General features: G+C 40.1%; 1 protein-coding gene across 1 annotated transcript in view; it reads right to left on the bottom strand.

Moving 5' to 3' along the window:
- Positions 1–20,957, bottom strand: part of ILDR1 (immunoglobulin like domain containing receptor 1) — a 107,241-nt gene that overhangs the window by 46,617 nt on the left and 39,667 nt on the right. Inside the window, exons 2-3 of the mRNA XM_053705869.1 lie at positions 11,139–11,309; positions 8,348–8,497 (exon numbers count right to left, since the gene is read on the bottom strand). Of these exons, the coding sequence (XP_053561844.1) occupies positions 8,348–8,497; positions 11,139–11,309 (321 nt within the window). The remainder of the gene's footprint in view (positions 1–8,347; positions 8,498–11,138; positions 11,310–20,957) is intronic.

The raw sequence follows: 20,957 nt of genomic DNA, 5'->3' as shown, positions 1-20,957 counted from the left end.
AGAAATTGCATAAAAAAGCAATGTATACTTGAACAATATGACTCAAAAATGGTCATCATTTATAAAGATCTTTCCAAAAGAAGAAATAGACCACTTAATTTATCCATTTAGGAATTCAGATTTAGTTCTCTTAGGAATTTGGTAAAAGCACAGAAAGGAGAGGAAAGAGAAGGGAAGGCAACAATCAGTTTCCCTTTCCCATAACCCCCCCCCTTCCTCTTCTGTCTCGTTCTCTCCCCCCCCCCCCCCCTGCCTCATATAACTTATAGTAAACCACAAACTGGGTGTTCCGCTTGCCAGCAAGGAAAACTGAGGATCTCCAACACAGTAATATTAAAATCAACAAAATGCGAAACCTACATAGGTAAATTTAACACAGGGCACAAAATAATAGACTAGGGCAAGACAGTTGATAATAGACGTTCACAAGGGTAAAATTGTAACAGTTTTTTGTCTTGTCATTGAGTGAGTTTTTAATTTTGTTTCTGAGATATATAAATATATTTGTTTAGTGTTTTAACTAATTAATTATGTTTTTCTTTATTGTTTTCTTGTACTATAATGCCCTGCGAGGCGCAACAGGAACCCTACATGTAGTAGGCACTAAAATCAATATTTTGTTGGATATCGAATAAAAAGAAAAAGTATTAAAAAAAAAAATGACATGCCCTATTTAAATCATGAACGTTTTTACTGTCCCTTTAATATAACTGTGTTGGTTATGCAAAACTGGGGAATGGGTAATAAAGGGAATATTTATGTTTTTAAACAATACAAATTCTGGAGTAGCCTGTCCCTTTAAGTTACATTTATAAATGACAAATATCAAATCTTTCTGTGGAGTACGACGCATAGGAAAATAGAGAAAAGGCAGTGGTGATTGGTATGGAGTTTTTAGTAAAATATTCTGGTACAGAAAGCCTATGTTCCTGGAATTAAAGACACAATAAACCTATTTAAATACATTTTTGTTCGTGCATATAACAGTCTTAAAAATTGTTAAACTATGTTTTTACATAAATTAAAAAAAGGTTTATTTTGATATTAACAGAAAAAGAACTGGTCTGTGGGATAGAAGCTCACTGGCTGATGAAGAAAATCCCAGTAACTCAACCTGCCCCACAAGCATTGTTCCCTCTGATTTCTGAGTACTGTGCATAAAAGAAATTTTGCCTGTGCAAATTATGGCCAAGTGACTAAAATGTGTGTACGGGTGTAGCCAAACATTAAATAGTTGTAAGAAAGGTAATAACTCACACACTCACATAATAGAGGGAAAGAGAATGGAGAGAGAGAGAGAGAGAGAGAGAGAGAGAGAGAGAGAGAAAGAGAGAGAGAGAGAGAGAGAGAGAGAGAGAACAGAGAGCACAGAGAGAGAGAGAGAACAGAGAGAAAGAGAGAACACAGAGAGAGAGAACACAGAGAGAGAGAACACAAAGAGAGAGAGAGAGAGAGAGAGAGAGAGAGAGAGAGCAGAGAGAGGGAGATAACAGACAGAGAGAACAGAGAGAGAGAAAGGAAGAGAGAGAGTGAAAGAGAGAGAAAGAGAGGAAGAAAGAGAGAGAAAAAGAGAAAAAGAGAAAGAAAGAGAAAGAACGAGAGAGAGAGAGAAAGAAAGAGAGAGAGAGAGAGAGAAAGAAAGAGAGAGAGAGAGAGAGAGAAAGAAAGAGAGAGAAAGAAAGAGAGAGAAAGAACAGAGAGAGAAAGAAAGAACAAAAGAGAGAGAACAGAGAGAGAGAGAGAGAGAGAGAGAACAGAGAGAGAGAGAGAGAGAGAACAAGGAGAGAGAACAGAGAGAGATAGCGAAAACGAGGACAGAGAGCACGAGAACAGAGAGCACAAGAACAGAGAGCATGAGAGCGAGAGAGAGAACAGAGAGAGAGAGAACAGAGAGCGAGAGAACAGAGAGCGAGAAAGAAGACAATAGAGGAGACATAATTAACTCTAAATGTGAACTCCCCAATCACAATTAATGATAATAGTGATTCAGCTCCCAACCGCTATTCACTAAAAGCAGGATTTTCCCCACACATAGTTAAAGGGACACTAAACCCAAATTTTTTATTTTGTGATACAGATAGAGCATGCAATTTTAAACAACTTTATAATTTACTCCTATTATCAATTTTTCTTCGTTCTCGTTTTTCACCAAAAATGGGCCGGCATCTAAACTTACATTCTTGCTCTTCAAATAAAGATACCAAGAGAATTAAGAACATTTGCGCATAGGAGTAAATTAGAAAGTTGCTTAAAATTGCATGCTCTATCTGAATCTGGTACCTCAAAAATTAAGCCCAGAGCCAAGATTTCTCTCTCACACTCGCTAACCACTGCAGGATCTGTCCCTGCCAACTCCAGCCTGTCATAAGCCCATGCCCCAGGAAGTTAAGTCACAAGCCCAGGCCTCCCTGCTCTCACTATAACAAGGATTACATGCCATGTCCGGAGAACAGCAGGTGGATGGTGCAAGTGAGCAGGAGGTGTTAGCCCCAGGATGTGACAACAGGCAGGGTGAGTCCCAGATTCGGATTATAGCAGACCATGAGCAAGCGTGTCAAGTGATACGGGACATATGTGCTTATTATAGTTATTGGTCATAATACAATATAGAGTAGCTTACAACATTGTCCCTGCAGTGTGCGCACACAAACACGGAACAACCTCAGTGTTGATAGTGTCATGAGATGCAGGACACAGCATAAAAGGTACAACGCTATTTTGTTGCAGAGCATGGAAGTATACAGCTTGTACAAAACATCTCACTTAGCAAACTGCGACACACACACACTAACGGCCCCAGGCCACGCCCCTATCTGGTGACGTCACCTCCCACTCTCATCACAGATAGATATAGATAGATAGATCTCGTCCAAAAAACCCTGGCTCCTAAACTTTTAGCAAATTAATTGGGCACTGTATTAAACTATATCATCTTAGATCATGTAAAAATAGGCAAGGCCTGAGCATTAACAAGGCAAAGGTCATAATTCAAGGTCAAGGCCATATAATCCAATACAAGGTTTTCCTCAGATAGCTAGGAAAAAAGACTTTGTAGACATAAACTGAGTGTGGTCAGCATAACTAGCAAATTCAAAAAGTCTCCCTCTGATTGGTTGCATAACTAGCAAATTCAAAAAGTCCCCCCTCTGATTGGTTGCATAACTAGTAAATTCAAAAAGTCCCCTTCTGATTGGTTGCTTAACTAGAAAGTTAAAAAAAAGTTACTCTCAGTAAATTGAAAAAGTAATTGATTGCCCAGGAAGAGTTTGATTGGGTGCAAGCCACAGTTCACTATACATTAACCATAACACGTTCTGATGTTTTGCTACAGAATAACATACCGGACAACTACGATCATTTTTAACAATACCCTGTAAGCTGCAATTATTATGCAATAGCCAGACCCCATCCATCATGTGTTTTATTAGGAGGATCATTATGGTAGAAAACTCATTGTGCTGTGGTTTGTTATCTGATAATCTCTGCTGAGGCCAGTTGGGTATATATATGTAGCAGTGTTAGCCTAGATAAGTTCTGAGATAAATTGATTAAAGGAAACAAAATAAACTGTTTATTTACACTAAATTAAAGGGACATTCCAGCCAATATTGGAATCCACATGGATTAATTTTAGTTTTGAATAGAAGCATTTTTGTAATAAACATGTATTAGCAAAACTGCTTCTTATAAAAGCTATAGCTGTTTCAAAGGTGTATTTAAGTATGCTCAGTGCACCAGCACTCACCCAGAGCCTTGTACCATCTGGTAATGACTTAATTTGTTAATTACTGACACGAGACAGGCCCCACTGGCGATCAGAGCAGCTGCAGTATTTAAAACACTGGTGCACTGAAAAATTCTAACGATAAAACAGGGATAACTTTTACTAGAACCATGTTTGATGTAGTATACAGAAATATGGTGGTTAGAATATTTATATCACGTTTAGCTGTAGATTTGTGTGAATAAAACACTTCCACTAGCAATCCCAGGACATGTCACGGACATGACTACATGACTATGATTTATGCTGTCACTTTAATTTAAATCTTGCTATGTCACATGGCTCTCAAGCCATTTCCTTTCTATGCTTGATTTTGAATAGGGCTAATTGTGCCATATTTAATGGCTGTGACTAAAAAACACTATATTGACTATAATAATTACCTTGTCTTTAGCACAAGATGTGTGTAATACAGAACAACCCAGCAGCTAAAGACCTAATTCTGAAATTATACCAGAATCACATTTACAGATTATTTGCACCACCCTGAATGCAGACATACTTGTTTCACTTTAATTCCGTTTATACAGAAAACCGGAATAAAACGTCTACAAAGCTCCAACAACAGAGAGAAGGAAATCGAGCACCAATTTGTCAAACAGGTTATACAGGTCAGGATTCCAGGCACAGGTACAGGTATACATTTGTATAATTGTAAAATAAATGCACACAAGATATTGTTATCTTCATCAGGTTACAAACAGTAGTCTTATGTTGATCTTTTTTCCTTAAAGAATGAATGTATTGTGCTGAGAAAAAATATATACTTTTTGTCGGTTTTCTTGCTCGTGAGTTATGGCACTGCCCATCAATGAAGCTTTATCAGCCAGGGAGCAATATAGCCTTACAGATTAATTATGCACAAATGTACACTTCCTGTTAGTTTTTAAATCAACTTTAACCACTTTAAAATGGACATTTAAGGCAAATATTACTTGTAATGATTTGAAAAAAAGGTTAAAGGGACAGTCTACTTAAAAAAAATGTTTATTGTTTAAAAAGATACAGTAGCTAATCACTTTATTACCCATTCTCCAGTTTTGCATAACCAACACAGTTATATTAATACATTTTTTAGCTCTGTGATTACCTTGTATCTAAGCCTCTACGGACTCCCCCCTTATCTCAGTGCTTTCAACAGACTTGCATTTTAGCCAATCATTGCTGACTCATAAATAACTCCACGGGAGTGAGTAAATTACCTATATAAACACACATGAACTAGTGCTGTCTAGCTGTAAAAAAATGACAAAATGCACGGAGATAAGAGGCAGCTTTCAAGGGCCTACCTAGGTTTAGCTTTCAATAAAGAATACCAAGAGAACAAAGCAAATTTGACGCTAAAAGTAAATTGGAAAGTTGTTTAAAATTATATGCCCAATCTGTATCATGGAAGTTTAATTTGACTCAAATGTCCCTTTAAATTATGATCTTTCATACAAATGATGAACATTGTTTGAGCCTTCATATACCCTTCTGAATGTTTATTAACCCTTTTGCTTCCAGACAGGCTTTGCGACTCATTGATATGTAATGTATTGCAGCCATCTTTGTAAAACAAGGGATTAAAACAACATGGAAAACATATACTTTATTTTATATATTTTAGTTCTGCTAGCCTATAAAATGCAATTCACAGCTTTATATTAAATAAACGCAAACTCCCAGATGAAGGTCATGTTTGGTAACAGTAATTAACATTTTATGGTGTTGGATCCTTTCATAGATAATTAAAATTAAATTATGATCATTTGTTCTGAGACTCGCATGCAAACCTTTCATTTTTACAAACACAGACTCTATTGAAAGGTGTGAAAACAGAACGCCTAGGTATCTACCCTGCACGAATATGATTGTGCCTACATGATTAGCAAATCTGCAAATTAGCTTTGTTAGTAAAGTAAGTTGACTTAAATTAGTTTAATTTTGTAAATATTTTTACAAAATAAATATCAGTAATAACTGTGATTTTGTAATACCGTTTTAATGCACCTAGGAATGATGTTGACACTTTAAAGGAGAGAGCTAGGATGTGTGGGTGTGTCTTTACAATGAGAGCTGGGATGTGTGGGTGTGTCTTTACAGAAAGAGCTGGGATGTGTGGGTGTGTCTTAACAGAGAGAGCTGGGATGTGTGGGTGTGTCTTTACAGAAAGAGCTGGGATGTGTGGGTGTGTCTTTACAGAGAGAGCTGGGATGTGTGGGTGTGTCTTTACAGAGAGAGCTGGGATGTGTGGGTGTGTCTTTACAGAAAGAGCTAGGATGTGTGGGTGTGTCTTTACAGAGAGAGCTGGGATGTGTGGGTGTGTCTTTACAGAAAGAGCTAGGATGTGTCGGTGTGTCTTTACAGAGAGAGCTGGGATGTGTGGGTGTGTCTTTACAGAAAGAGCAGGGATGTGTGGGTGTGTCTTTACAGAGAGAGCTGGGATGTGTGGGTGTGTCTTTACAAAGAGAGCTGGGATGTGTGGGTGTGTCTTTACAGAGAGAGCAGAGATGTGTGGGTGTGTCTTTACAGAGAGAGCTGGGATGTGTGTGTGTGTCTTTACAGAGAGAGCTGGGATGTGTGGGTGTGTCTTTACAGAGAGAGCTGGGATGTGTGGGTGTGTCTTTACAGAGAGAGCTGGGATGTGTGGGTGTGTCTTTACAGAGAGAGCTGGGATGTGTGAGTGTGTCTTTACAGAGAGAGCTGGGATGTGTGGGTGTGTCTTTACATAGAGAGCTGGGATGTGTGGGTGTGTCTTTACATAGAGAGCTGGGATGTGTGGGTGTGTCTTTACAGAGAGAGCTGGGATGTGTGGGTGTGTCTTTATAGAGAGAGCGGGGATGTGTGGGTGTGTCTTTACAGAGAGAGCGGGGGGGTGTCTTTACAGAGAGAGCGGGGAAGTGTGGGTGTGTCTTTACAGAGAGAGCAGGGATGTGTGGGTGTGTCTTTACAGAGAGAGCGGGGGGGTGTCTTTACAGAGAGAGCAGGGATGTGTGGGTGTGTATTTACAGAGAGAGCTGGGATGTGTGGGTGTGTATTTACAGAGAGAGCTGGGATGTGTGGGTGTGTCTTTATAGAGAGAGCGGGGATGTGTGGGTGTGTCTTTACAGAGAGAGCGGGGGGGTGTCTTTACAGAGAGAGCGGGGATGTGTGGGTGTGTCTTTACAGAGAGAGCGGGGGGGTGTCTTTACAGAGAGAGCGGGGAAGTGTGGGTGTGTCTTTACAGAGAGAGCTGGGATGTGTGGGTGTGTCTATCTATATTCCTTTTTCAGTGAACCCTAAGAAGCACACAAACTCTTCCAAAGACCCCATTCTGCCGCTAGATTAGTGGGGGCAAAACTTTTGGTGAGAAGTGTGCAAAAATAGATGATAATCCTCTAAGAAAAAAAATCTTTCCTATGCACATGAAGGTTTTGCACTAAGCTGCAGTAGGTGGCACTGTGCATATAAAGGCTTAATTATTATGTTTTAAAGGTAGAAGGCAAACAGAATTTACGTTGCTTAAACACTGCAGATGTGTTGTAGGCAATAGTCAGGATCAAGTTGTCACGGGTAGACAGAAGCAGAAGTCAGCAGCCAAGGAATATCAATATAAGGTAATACTAACTTCAGGAGCGGACCTGCTTCATCCTCTGCTGCCGCAAAGCAAGAGGGTAACGCTTCACAGCCCAAAGCAACCTGGAAACCCTTGCAGGGCTGGAATAAGAATAAACAGGCCAAGAAGCCTGTGCCTGCTACCAAGACAGCATGAAGGGGTAGCCCCCGATCCGGGACCGGATGTGTGGGTGTGTCTTTACAGAGAGAGCGGGGGGGTTCCAGAAATCAGCGACCAGTTTATAAGTCCATAAATACGCTTATAGGGTGAGGCAAAAGGCATAAACCAGGATACACGGTACGGTCAGAACCAGGAGAGCAGGCCAGAAGCAACAAGATTTTTAATAAAGAATAAACAAGCACAGACTGGTATTGCAGGAGCCTGAATGCTAACCACCATAGATCTTGGCACCAAATCAGCTGCAGGGTCACTTCTGACACAAAGGTCACAAATACGGATATCTTTAGCACAGGTCACACAGCTAGTGATATTATTAGAAGTCGCCTGCACCCCTCTTCCAACATTGAGATGCACATAGCGTACCACAAGCTATCAGCAGCACTAAACCTTCTCTTCATAGCACAGCCCCGGGCACGCATATAGCCATCACATTAGTGCACCACTGGGTCCATGCAGATCTTACAGCTCTGAACCCTGCCACGCTTAGATAGGCTTATACTAATGTAAAAGTACAAAAAAAATCACTCTGCTTTCTAGAGCGTTATTATTGCACTATTGCTTGTTTATATCCCTGAAAAAGGGATTAAACACAAAGTTAAAAATTAGCACTGGAGCCGCAATGTACCACTATGATCTAGAGAGAAATGTGTGTCACTACCTATCACCAGTAAAGCATTGTTGCCCCTGAGAAATCTGACGCAAGCTGACATTGTAAAATAATCTATGTGCTGCTTTTATTGAGTAAAGTATAAGGTTTATATTGAAAGGCTTTATAAAAAGGTAGAATATACATCCTTAGTACTTACTATCCCTCATGGTGATTTTGCGCTGCCGATAATCCATACCCAGCACAGCTTCATTCTGTCCTCGCTTCTGTATTACAATTCGCACCTCCCGCTGTCGGTCATTACAGTCATTGGAAGGATCCTGATTAAGCGCTAAGCCGGCTTGATAAGCTGAAAATGGAAGAAGATATTTTCGGAGACAAAGTAAAACTGTATTTTGTATTCAGATAAAACCCAGAAGCCTAATCTGCCATTATAAAAATGACTGCTTTTTATTAATAGTCTTATATTTAGATGATTTATTCAAGCACTTTTCCAGTAAAACGAATGCACAAATCTACTAATAAGTAACCTAATGTGGACTCTCCTTACTCTGTCCTCTTGTCTTTCTCTGGGAAAATAACCAGAACACATTTTATAGAGACATATTTGTTCCTTTAAATGTTCTGCAAAGATCGTATCCTTTTTTGTCTAGGAATATCCATAGAATGTTAAAGGGATACAAAACACAGCATTTTTCTTTTATGCTTCAGATAGATAATGCAATTTTACATAACTTTCCAAACTACTTCTGCTTAATTTGCTTTGGTCTCTTGCTATTCTTTACTGAAAATTATATCTAGATAGGCTCAGGAGCAGCAAAGCACTACTGGGAACTAGTTTCTGAATGGTGGCTGCACATATATGCCTCCTGTCATTGGTTTATCAGCTAGCTCCCAGTAGTGCACTGCTGCTCCTTCAACAAAGGATAATAAAGGAACAAAGCACATTTGATAATATAAGTGATACAGAAAGTTGTTCAAAATTGTATGATGTATCTGAATTAGGAAAGAAAAATGTTGGGTTTCATATCCCTCTAATATTTTTTGCTATTGCCCCCCTTTAAATAGGATTTAAAACTAATATTATTATTATCAGGTATTTGTAGAGCGCCAACAGATTCTGCAGCGCTAATATCAAAGTAATACATTTGAATTTCTCAATTTCAAATAATGTTATTATTTAAATGGAGAGTAAACCCCTTGAGACTGCAATACAAAACCTGAACTGCAAACCCTGCTACATATATTTCCCTAAATGGCATCAACAGATAAAACTCAAAACAAGAATATTCAGCACCAGTGTCTTGTGTGCCAGCTACTGGGCTTCACATCTAAGCCCATAGAACAATATCCATTCAAGAATTCAGCAGCCCCAGTAAAGTGTGTGTAACATTTATTCAAGTGCACTGGGGCTGCTGCATTCTTTAATGGACATCAACAGATAAAAACCATGACAAGCCTGGTCTATTCCTGTAATAATCTAGACTGGCTCATCTGAACAAGGCAATTTCAGCAAACAAGATGTTACTTTGTTTACACTTGGCTAATATATTTTTCTATAAGAGAAATGCATTTTAGTTACATGGTATCCCTTTAAATTAAAGGGACAGTAAAGTGTTAATTAGAGATTCATGATTTAGACAGAAAATAGAATTTTAAATAACTTTCCAATTTACTTCTAATATTTAATTTGCTTCCTTCTCTTGTTATCCTTTGCTGAAAGGTTTATCTAGGTAAGCTCAGGAGCAGCAAAGAACCTAGGTTCTAGCTGCTGATTTGTGGCTGCATATATATATATATATATATATATATATATATATACCAATTGTCATTGGCTTACCCATGTGTTCAGTTAGAAACCAGTAGAGAATTGCTGCTCCTTCAACAAATGATACCAAGAAAATGAAGCAAATTTAATAATAGAAGTAAGCTGGAATGTTGTTTAAAATTGTATGTTCTACCTAAATCATGTAAGAAAATGTTTTGGCTTTCATGTCCCTTTAAATACTACATTAATTATCTGACTGAAGGGAGAGCTAAATGAACATGAGGCTAACACTTTTAGGTCTGTTTGTTTTACAAAGATGCAGTGGCACACAATGCATTTCTAGGGGAATATGATGCCCATCGCTTATACTAACAAGACAGTTAAAGGGACATGGAAGCCATAACTAAGCGTGTATGGTTCAGACAGAGCACGCACTACTGGGAGCTAGCTGGTGATTGGTGGCTGCACACATATGCCTTGTCAGTGGCTCGCCAGATGTGTTCAGCTAGCTCATAGTAAAGAAATACAAGTTTTCATTTGTTTGAGCATATCATTTTTATCCTTAGCTGTATGTTTAACACCTGCAAGGAGTACACAACTGGAAAGAAAAAAGAAGCTTCTATTAGCAGAATTATGCATGTTTCTTGACCAGTGTATGTAAAACATTGTTACAAACATTGTTGTCATATAGTGCTGAAGACACATGCCCACTCTTTAGCCTACCTAAGAATGCTCTCAAGGAAAGAAGCTCAGTTTCAAAGGATACCAAGAGAATAAAGAGACACATTAGTTAAAGGGACAGTAAACTCAAAATTAAACTTTCATGAATCAGATAGAGCAGGCAATTTAAAAAAACAATTTCAGTTCACGTTTTATCTAATTTGCTTTTGTTCTATTTGTATCCTTTGTTTAAAAGCATACCTAGGTAGGCTCAGGAGCTGCAATGCTTTAATGGGAACTAGCTACTAATTGATGGCTACACATACAATATATGCCTCTTGTAATAGGCTCACCCAGTAGTGCATATCCAGAGAATAAAGCAAATGTAATAATAGAAGTAAACTCGAAAGTTGTTTAAAATGATATGGTCTAACTGAATCATAAAAAAAAACAATTGGGTTTCATGCCCCTTTAACTGAAATAACATGCCCCTTTAACTGAAATTAACTAGTTTTTCTTTATTCTATGCTCTATCAGTTGTGAGTTAGGACATAGAATTTACCAGCTGAATAGTAGTCAAACAAAGGATCCATGCAGAAGGACTTGAAGCGCCACGTGACCGCCACGTCTTGCAGTTGTGCCGACGTGCTGTAATCACACTTGAGGATAATACTGGAGAACAACATGGTGTATCGCTGAGTGTCCTGTACGGTCACAAGCACGGACCAGCAACCTGAAATACACAAGAACGTACTGTCAATAAATACTGGCAACTCTCAGCAGTGTATGACCGTACTGTCAATAAATACTGGCAACTCTCAGCAGTGTATGACCGTACTGTCAATAAATACTGGCAACTCTCAGCAGTGTATGAACGTACTGTCAGTATATACTGGCAACTCTCAGCAGTGTATGAACGTACTGTCAGTATATACTGGCAACTCTCAGCAGTGTATGAACGTACTGTCAGTATATACTGGCAACTCTCAGCAGTGTATGAACGTACTGTCAGTATATACTGGCAACTCTCAGCAGTGTATGAACGTACTGTCAGTATATACTGGCAACTCTCAGCAGTGTATGAACGTACTGTCAGTATATACTGGCAACTCTCAGCAGTGTATGAACGTACTGTCAGTATATACTGGCAACTCTCAGCAGTGTATGAACGTACTGTCAGTATATACTGGCAACTCTCAGCAGTGTATGAACGTACTGTCAGTATATACTGGCAACTCTCAGCAGTGTATCAACGTACTGTCAGTATATACTGGCAACTCTCAGCAGTGTATGAACGTACTGTCAGTATATACTGGCAACTCTCAGCAGTGTATGAACGTACTGTCAGTATATACTGGCAACTCTCAGCAGTGCATGAACGTACTGTCAGTATATACTGGCAACTCTCAGCAGTGCATGAACGTACTGTCAATATATACTGTTAACTCTCAGCAGTGTATGAACGTACTGTCAGTATATACTGGCAACTCTCAGCAGTGTATGAACGTACTGTCAGTATATACTGGCAACTCTCAGCAGTGTATGAATGTACTGTCAATATATACTGGCAACTCTCAGCAGTGTATGAACGTACTGTCAGTATATACTGGCAACTCTCAGCAGTGTATGAACGTACTGTCAGTATATACTGGCAACTCTCAGCAGTGTATGAACGTACTGTCAGTATATACTGGCAACTCTCAGCAGTGTATAAAGTACTGTCAGTATATACTGGCAACTCTCAGCAGTGTATGAACGTACTGTCAATATATACTGGCAACTCTCAGCAGTGTATAAAGTACTGTCAGTATATACTGGCAACTCTCAGCAGTGTATGAACGTACTGTCAGTATATACTGGCAACTCTCAGCAGTGTATGAACGTACTGTCAGTATATACTGGCAACTCTCAGCAGTGTATGAACGTACTGTCAGTATATACTGGCAACTCTCAGCAGTGTATGAACGTACTGTCAGTATATACTGGCAACTCTCAGCAATGTATGAACGTACTGTCAGTATATACTGGCAACTCTCAGCAGTATATGAACGTACTGTCAGTATATACTGGCAACTCTCAGCAGTGTATGACCGTACTGTCAATAAATACTGGCAACTCTCAGCAGTGTATGAACGTACTGTCAGTATATACTGGCAACTCTCAGCAGTATATGAACGTACTGTCAGTATATACTGGCAACTCTCAGCAGTGTATGAACGTACTGTCAATAAATACTGGCAACTCTCAGCAGTGTATGAACGTACTGTCAGTATATACTGGCAACTCTCAGCAGTGTATGAACGTACTGTCAATATATACTGGCAACTCTCAGCAGTGTATAAAGTACTGTCAGTATATACTGGCAACTCTCAGCAGTGTATGAACGTACTGTCAGTATATACTGGCAACTCTCAGCAGTGTATGAACGTACTGTCAGTATATACTGGCAACTCTCAGCAGTGTATAAAGTACTGTCAGTATATACTGGCAACTCTCAGCAGTGTATGAACGTACTGTCAGTATATACTGGCAACTCTCAGCAGTGTATGAACGTACTGTCAGTATATACTGGCAACTCTCAGCAGTATATGAACGTACTGTCAGTATATACTGGCAACTCTCAGCAGTGTATGAACGTACTGTCAATAAATACTGGCAACTCTCAGCAGTGTATGACCGTACTGTCAATAAATACTGGCAACTCTCAGCAGTGTATGAACGTACCGTCAGTATATACTGGCAACTCTCAGCAGTGTATGAACGTACTGTCAGTATATACTGGCAACTCTCAGCAGTGTATGACCGTACTGTCAATAAATACTGGCAACTCTCAGCAGTGTATGAATGTACTGTCAGTATATACTGGCAACTCTCAGCAGTGTATGAACGTACTGTCAATAAATACTGGCAACTCTCAGCAGTGTATAAAGTACTGTCAGTATATACTGGCAACTCTCAGCAGTGTATGAACGTACTGTCAGTATATACTGGCAACTCTCAGCAGTGTATGAACGTACTGTCAGTATATACTGGCAACTCTCAGCAGTATATGAACGTACTGTCAGTATATACTGGCAACTCTCAGCAGTGTATGAACGTACTGTCAGTATATACTGGCAACTCTCAGCAGTGTATGAACGTACTGTCAGTATATACTGGCAACTCTCAGCAGTGTATGAACGTACTGTCAGTATATACTGGCAACTCTCAGCAGTGTATGAACGTACTGTCAGTATATACTGGCAATTCTCAGCAGTGTATGAACGTACTGTCAGTATATACTGGCAACTCTCAGCAGTGTATGAACGTACTGTCAGTATATACTGGCAACTCTCAGCAGTGTATGAACGTACTGTCAGTATATACTGGCAACTCTCAGCAGTGTATGAACGTACTGTCAGTATATGCTGGCAACTCTCAGCAGTGTATGAACGTACTGTCAGTATATACTGGCAACTCTCAGCAGTGTATGAACGTACTATCAATAAATACTGGCAACTCTCAGCAGTGTATGAACGTACTGTCAGTATATACTGGCAACTCTCAGCAGTGTATGAACGTACTGTCAGTATATACTGGCAACTCTCAACAGTGTATGAACGTACTATCAATAAATACTGGCAACTCTCAGCAGTGTATGAACGTACTGTCAATATATACTGGCAACTCTCAGCAGTGTATGAACGTACTGTCAGTATATACTGGCAACTCTCAGCAGTGTATGAACGTACTGTCAATATATACTGGCAACTCTCAGCAGTGTATGAACGTGTAATTCAGAGGTTTTCTGTGGGAAAGCAAGTCTCTGGGCCTGTCTAGATTTGTTAATGAACTACACAATGAGTTATTTTTTCTATATTTTGTGCGTAGTGGAGGATTTTAAACTCGCCTTTTTTCTCCCCCTAATTAAAAATGTTGTTGTATTCTGCCTGGAATCAACTTCACCCAGCAGTGACTCTAACCTTCTCCCAGCTGATGAGTGGCAAAAACCACGAAACAGTCTGTCCTGGGATGGTTATGAATCACTGCACTAACCCTAGCTAAGTTTATAAGCTGTGTGAACAGCGATACTTCGGCGTAAAGGGAACCTGCTGAAAAGCAGACTGAAGTAAAAAGGTGTGTCATTGTGTACTTAATTTGCATATCTTACCCAGAATCCTTTGCTGCATTGGAAACAATGTAATTCAGAGGTTTTCTGTGGGAAAACAAGCCTCTGGGCCTGTCTAGATTTGTTAATGAACTACACAATGAGTTATTTTTTCTATATTTTGTCCGTAGTGGAGGATTTTAAACTCGCCTTCTATCTCCCCCTAATTTAAAATGTTGTTTTATATATATATATATATATATATATATATATATATATATATATATATATATATATATATAAATAAGTGTATCTGTTTTTGTTTCTCTTTAGAGGTGATCACAGATAAGGAGCGCAGACGTTAAACATAAATTTTATAGTTTGACGGGTTACCATAGCAACTGATTTTCAAGAAATCCAACGTCAGATGGAAGCGTTAACACATTAACTTACACCTACACGCAAAGAGCGACTGAACGCAATGCGCAAAATATTTCAATGGAAACTTGATACTAAAATGGAGCCAAAACACATTAGTAATTTTATCACCTTCTTAGTTCTCCAGCATGATACATAAATTCCAGTTACAAGCAAGAAAATGTGTGCACCGGGAATTGTATTTTATTTATTTACACCAAATTGGTTCTATATTTGTATCTGGATTTGTGCTTATAGTTATTATTGGTAAATCTTTTAAAGGGCCGGTAAAGTCAAAATTAAATTTATATGATTTAAACTGAGCATAGCATTTTATACAACTTTCCAATTTACTTCAGTTAATAAATTTACTATATTCTCTTGGAAACTTTTCAAGGAAGGCTCAGGAGCAGCAATACACTACTGGGAGGCAGCTAAACAGATTGGGCCAATGACAACAGGCATATGTACGTACCCACTAATCACTAGCTCCTAGTAGTGCATTGCTGCTCCGGAGATTGGGTTTACACTAATGAAACAAAAAATGACACCAAGATAACAAAGCAAATTATATAATAGAGGTAAATTGGAAAGTTGTTTAACATCACATGCTCTATCTGAATCTGAATATAATTTCAAATTTCCTGTTTATTTAAAGGGATTTTAAACTGTGCTTCTTTAGTAAAAAAATAAAAAATACAAATAAAAAATACAAATCAATGTAAACATAAAAAGAAACAGACTGTGTTACAAAAAGCAAACAACTCACTTGTTTTCTTGCCAAATAAGCACTTAGAGATTCTCAGTGTTGCCCCTGTCTACAGCTAGATAAGGAAGCAGACATTGCAAAATGTAAGTTCTACTGTCACATGATATTCACAGAAGTCCTCTACTGATTATGGGTAACAAACTGACCAGAGCATTTTTATAGGTGTCATCTAGCAACACTTCAAAAGTAGATTGATATATAGATAGATCTTGAGTGGTGTACGCGCTCAATTGCACTAATATTAATGTGCTCAATTTGTAATCTAGCCCTTTATCTTTTCATTTCAACTGAAGACTAAACCAAAAATGATCAATAAATAGAAAAAAATGCTAAATTCAAAACAGGCAAAAAGGTGCAAACCATCATCAATAGTGGGCGCACACTGAACACTAAACAATATAATGAGAGCTTGTGTACTGAGAAAGCAAACAAAACAGTACTTGTATTGCAAACACAATAGCTTTTAAAACCTTTAAAAACGTTACTAAATAGCTTCTTCATCCCTTTAAATTAAGCAGCTCGCTGCACAGTAATGGTTATGGTGGAATGAATACTGGTTTAATCTGAGAATTACATATTGATCCTAAAAAAGTGTTCAACTGTAAAATACATTCAATTAAGCATTTAGGTCACTTACATGCACATAGAGCGAATAAAAAGATGCGGAAAGAAAAAAAGGAACACAGCCACATTTGTTTTAATAAACGACATAGTAAAAAAAAAAAATATATATACTACATATTAATTTTTTATATATATATATATATATATATATATATATATATATATATATATATATATATATAAACTTAAATTATGCTTACTAGACAGTTTTCTTTTATTCTGTATAGGGAGAGTCCCCCGCTGCATTCATTACTTTTGGGAAATACAGAACCTGGCCACCAGGAGGAAGCAAAGACACCCCAGCCAAAGGCTTAAATACCTCCCCCACTTCCCTCATCCCCCAGTCATTCTGCCAAGGGAACAAGGAACAGTAGGAGAAATATCAGGGTGAAAAAGGTGCCAGAAGAACAAATAAAAAAAAAAAAACAGAATTTTTGTTTACCTGATAAATTACTTTCTCCAACGGTGTGTCCGGTCCACGGCGTCATCCTTACTTATTCTCTTCCCCAACAGGAAATGGCAAAGAGCCCAGCAAAGCTGGTCACATGATCCCTCCTAGGCTCCGCCTACCCCAGTCATTCGACCGACGTTAAGGAGGAATATTTGCATAGGAGAAACCATATGGTACCGTGGTGACTGTAGTTAAAGAAAATAAATTATCAGACCTGATTAAAAAAACCAGGGCGGGCCGTGGACCGGACACACCGTTGGAGAAAGTAATTTATCAGGTAAACATAAATTCTGTTTTCTCCAACATAGGTGTGTCCGGTCCACGGCGTCATCCTTACTTGTGGGAACCAATACCAAAGCTTTAGGACACGGATGAAGGGAGGGAGCAAATCAGGTCACCTAAATGGAAGGCACCACGGCTTGCAAAACCTTTCTCCCAAAAATAGCCTCAGAAGAAGCAAAAGTATCAAACTTGTAAAATTTGGTAAAAGTGTGCAGTGAAGACCAAGTCGCTGCCCTACATATCTGATCAACAGAAGCCTCGTTCTTGAAGGCCCATGTGGAAGCCACAGCCCTAGTGGAATGAGCTGTGATTCTTTCGGGAGGCTGCCGTCCGGCAGTCTCGTAAGCCAATCTGATGATGCTTTTAATCCAAAAAGAGAGAGAGGTAGAAGTTGCTTTTTGACCTCTCCTTTTACCAGAATAAACAACAAACAAGGAAGATGTTTGTCTAAAATCCTTTGTAGCATCTAAATAGAATTTTAGAGCGCGAACAACATCCAAATTGTGCAACAAACGTTCCTTCTTTGAAACTGGTTTCGGACACAGAGAAGGTACGATAATCTCCTGGTTAATGTTTTTGTTAGAAACAACTTTTGGAAGAAAACCAGGTTTAGTACGTAAAACCACCTTATCTGCATGGAACACCAGATAAGGAGGAGAACACTGCAGAGCAGATAATTCTGAAACTCTTCTAGCAGAAGAAATTGCAACTAAAAACAAAACTTTCCAAGATAATAACTTAATATCAACGGAATGCAAGGGTTCAAACGGAACCCCCTGAAGAACTGAAAGAACTAAATTGAGACTCCAAGGAGGAGTCAAAGGTTTGTAAACAGGCTTAATTCTAACCAGAGCCTGAACAAAGGCTTGAACATCTGGCACAGCGGCCAGCTTTTTGTAAAGTAACACAGACAAGGCAGAAATCTGTCCCTTCAGGGAACTTGCAGATAATCCTTTTTCCAATCCTTCTTGAAGGAAGGATAGAATTCTAGGAATCTTAACCTTGTCCCAAGGGAATCCTTTAGATTCACACCAACAGATATATTTTTTCCAAATTTTGTGGTAAATCTTTCTAGTTACAGGCTTTCTGGCCTGAACAAGAGTATCGATAACAGAATCTGAGAATCCTCGCTTCGATAAGATCAAGCGTTCAATCTCCAAGCAGTCAGCTGGAGTGAAACCAGATTCGGATGTTCGAACGGACCCTGAACAAGAAGGTCTCGTCTCAAAGGTAGCTTCCAAGGAGGAGCCGATGACATATTCACCAGATCTGCGTACCAAGTCCTGCGTGGCCACGCAGGAGCTATCAAGATCACCGACGCCCTCTCCTGATTGATCCTGGCTACCAGCCTGGGGATGAGAGGAAACGGCGGGAACACATAAGCTAGTTTGAAGGTCCAAGGTGCTACTAGTGCATCCACTAGAGCCGCCTTGGGATCCCTGGATCTGGACCCGTAGCAAGGAACTTTGAAGTTCTGACGAGAGGCCATCAGATCCATGTCTGGAATGCCCCACAGCTGAGTGACTTGGGCAAAGATTTCCGGATGGAGTTCCCACTCCCCCGGATGCAATGTCTGACGACTCAGAAAATCCGCTTCCCAATTTTCCACTCCTGGGATGTGGATAGCAGACAGGTGGCAGGAGTGAGACTCCGCCCATAGAATGATTTTGGTCACTTCTTCCATCGCCAGGGAACTCCTTGTTCCCCCCTGATGGTTGATGTACGCAACAGTTGTCATGTTGTCTGATTGAAACCGTATGAACTTGGCCCTCGCAAGCTGAGGCCAAGCCTTGAGAGCATTGAATATCGCTCTCAGTTCCAGAATATTTATCGGTAGAAGAGATTCTTCCCGAGACCAAAGACCCTGAGCTTTCAGGGATCCCCAGACCGCGCCCCAGCCCATCAGACTGGCGTCGGTCGTGACAATGACCCACTCTGGTCTGCGGAATGTCATCCCTCGTGACAGGTTGTCCAGGGACAGCCACCAACGGAGTGAGTCTCTGGTCCTCTGATTTACTTGTATCTTCGGAGACAAGTCTGTATAGTCCCCATTCCACTGACTGAGCATGCACAGTTGTAATGGTCTTAGATGAATGCGTGCAAAAGGAACTATGTCCATTGCCGCTACCATCAACCCGATCACTTCCATGCACTGAGCTATGGAAGGAAGAGGAACGGAATGGAGTATCCGACAAGAGTCTAGAAGTTTTGTTTTTCTGGCCTCTGTCAGAAAAATCCTCATTTCTAAGGAGTCTATTATTGTTCCCAAGAAGGGAACCCTTGTAGACGGAGATAGAGAACTCTTTTCCACGTTCACTTTCCATCCGTGAGATCTGAGAAAGGCCAGGACAATGTCCGTGTGAGCCTTTGCTTGAGGAAGGGACGACGCTTGAATCAGAATGTCGTCCAAGTAAGGTACTACAGCAATGCCCCTTGGTCTTAGCACAGCTAGAAGGGACCCTAGTACCTTTGTGAAAATCCTTGGAGCAGTGGCTAATCCGAAAGGAAGCGCCACGAACTGGTAATGTTTGTCCAGGAATGCGAACCTCAGGAACCGATGATGTTCCTTGTGGATAGGAATATGTAGATACGCATCCTTTAAATCCACCGTGGTCATGAATTGACCTTCCTGGATGGAAGGAAGAATAGTTCGAATGGTTTCCATCTTGAACGATGGAACCTTGAGAAACTTGTTTAAGATCTTGAGATCTAAGATTGGTCTGAACGTTCCCTCTTTTTTGGGAACTATAAACAGATTGGAGTAGAACCCCATCCCTTGTTCTCTTAATGGAACGGGATGAATCACTCCCATTTTTAACAGGTCTTCTACACAATGTAAGAATGCCTGTCTTTTTATGTGGTCTGAAGACAACTGAGACCTGTGGAACCTCCCCCTTGGGGGAAGTCCCTTGAATTCCAGAAGATAACCTTGGGAGACTATTTCTAGCGCCCAAGGATCCAGAACATCTCTTGCCCAAGCCTGAGCGAAGAGAGAGAGTCTGCCCCCCACCAGATCCGGTCCCGGATCGGGGGCCAACATTTCATGCTGTCTTGGTAGCAGTGGCAGGTTTCTTGGCCTGCTTTCCCTTGTTCCAGCCTTGCATTGGTCTCCAAGCTGGCTTGGCTTGAGAAGTATTACCCTCTTGCTTAGAGGACGTAGCACTTTGGGCTGGTCCGTTTCTACGAAAGGGACGAAAATTAGGTTTATTTTTTGCCTTGAAAGGCCGATCCTGAGGAAGGGCGTGGCCCTTACCCCCAGTGATATCCGAGATAATCTCTTTCAAGTCAGGGCCAAACAGCGTTTTCCCCTTGAAAGGAATGTTAAGTAGCTTGTTCTTGGAAGACGCATCAGCCGACCAAGATTTCAACCAAAGCGCTCTGCGCGCCACAATAGCAAACCCAGAATTCTTAGCCGCTAACCTAGCCAATTGCAAAGTGGCGTCTAGGGTGAAAGAATTAGCCAATTTGAGAGCATTGATTCTGTCCATAATCTCCTCATAAGGAGGAGAATCACTGTCGACCGCCTTTATCAGCTCATCGAACCAGAAACATGCGGCTGTAGCGACAGGGACAATGCATGAAATTGGTTGTAGAAGGTAACCCTGCTGAACAAACATCTTTTTAAGCAAACCTTCTAATTTTTTATCCATAGGATCTTTGAAAGCACAACTATCCTCTATGGGTATAGTGGTGCGTTTGTTTAAAGTGGAAACCGCTCCCTCGACCTTGGGGACTGTCTGCCATAAGTCCT

The sequence above is a fragment of the Bombina bombina genome, chromosome 3, assembly GCF_027579735.1.
Source record: "Bombina bombina isolate aBomBom1 chromosome 3, aBomBom1.pri, whole genome shotgun sequence".
Lineage (NCBI taxonomy): Eukaryota > Metazoa > Chordata > Amphibia > Anura > Bombinatoridae > Bombina > Bombina bombina.
Note: the sequence above shows the minus strand (reverse complement) of the source record. Positions and strands in the feature narration are given on the sequence as shown.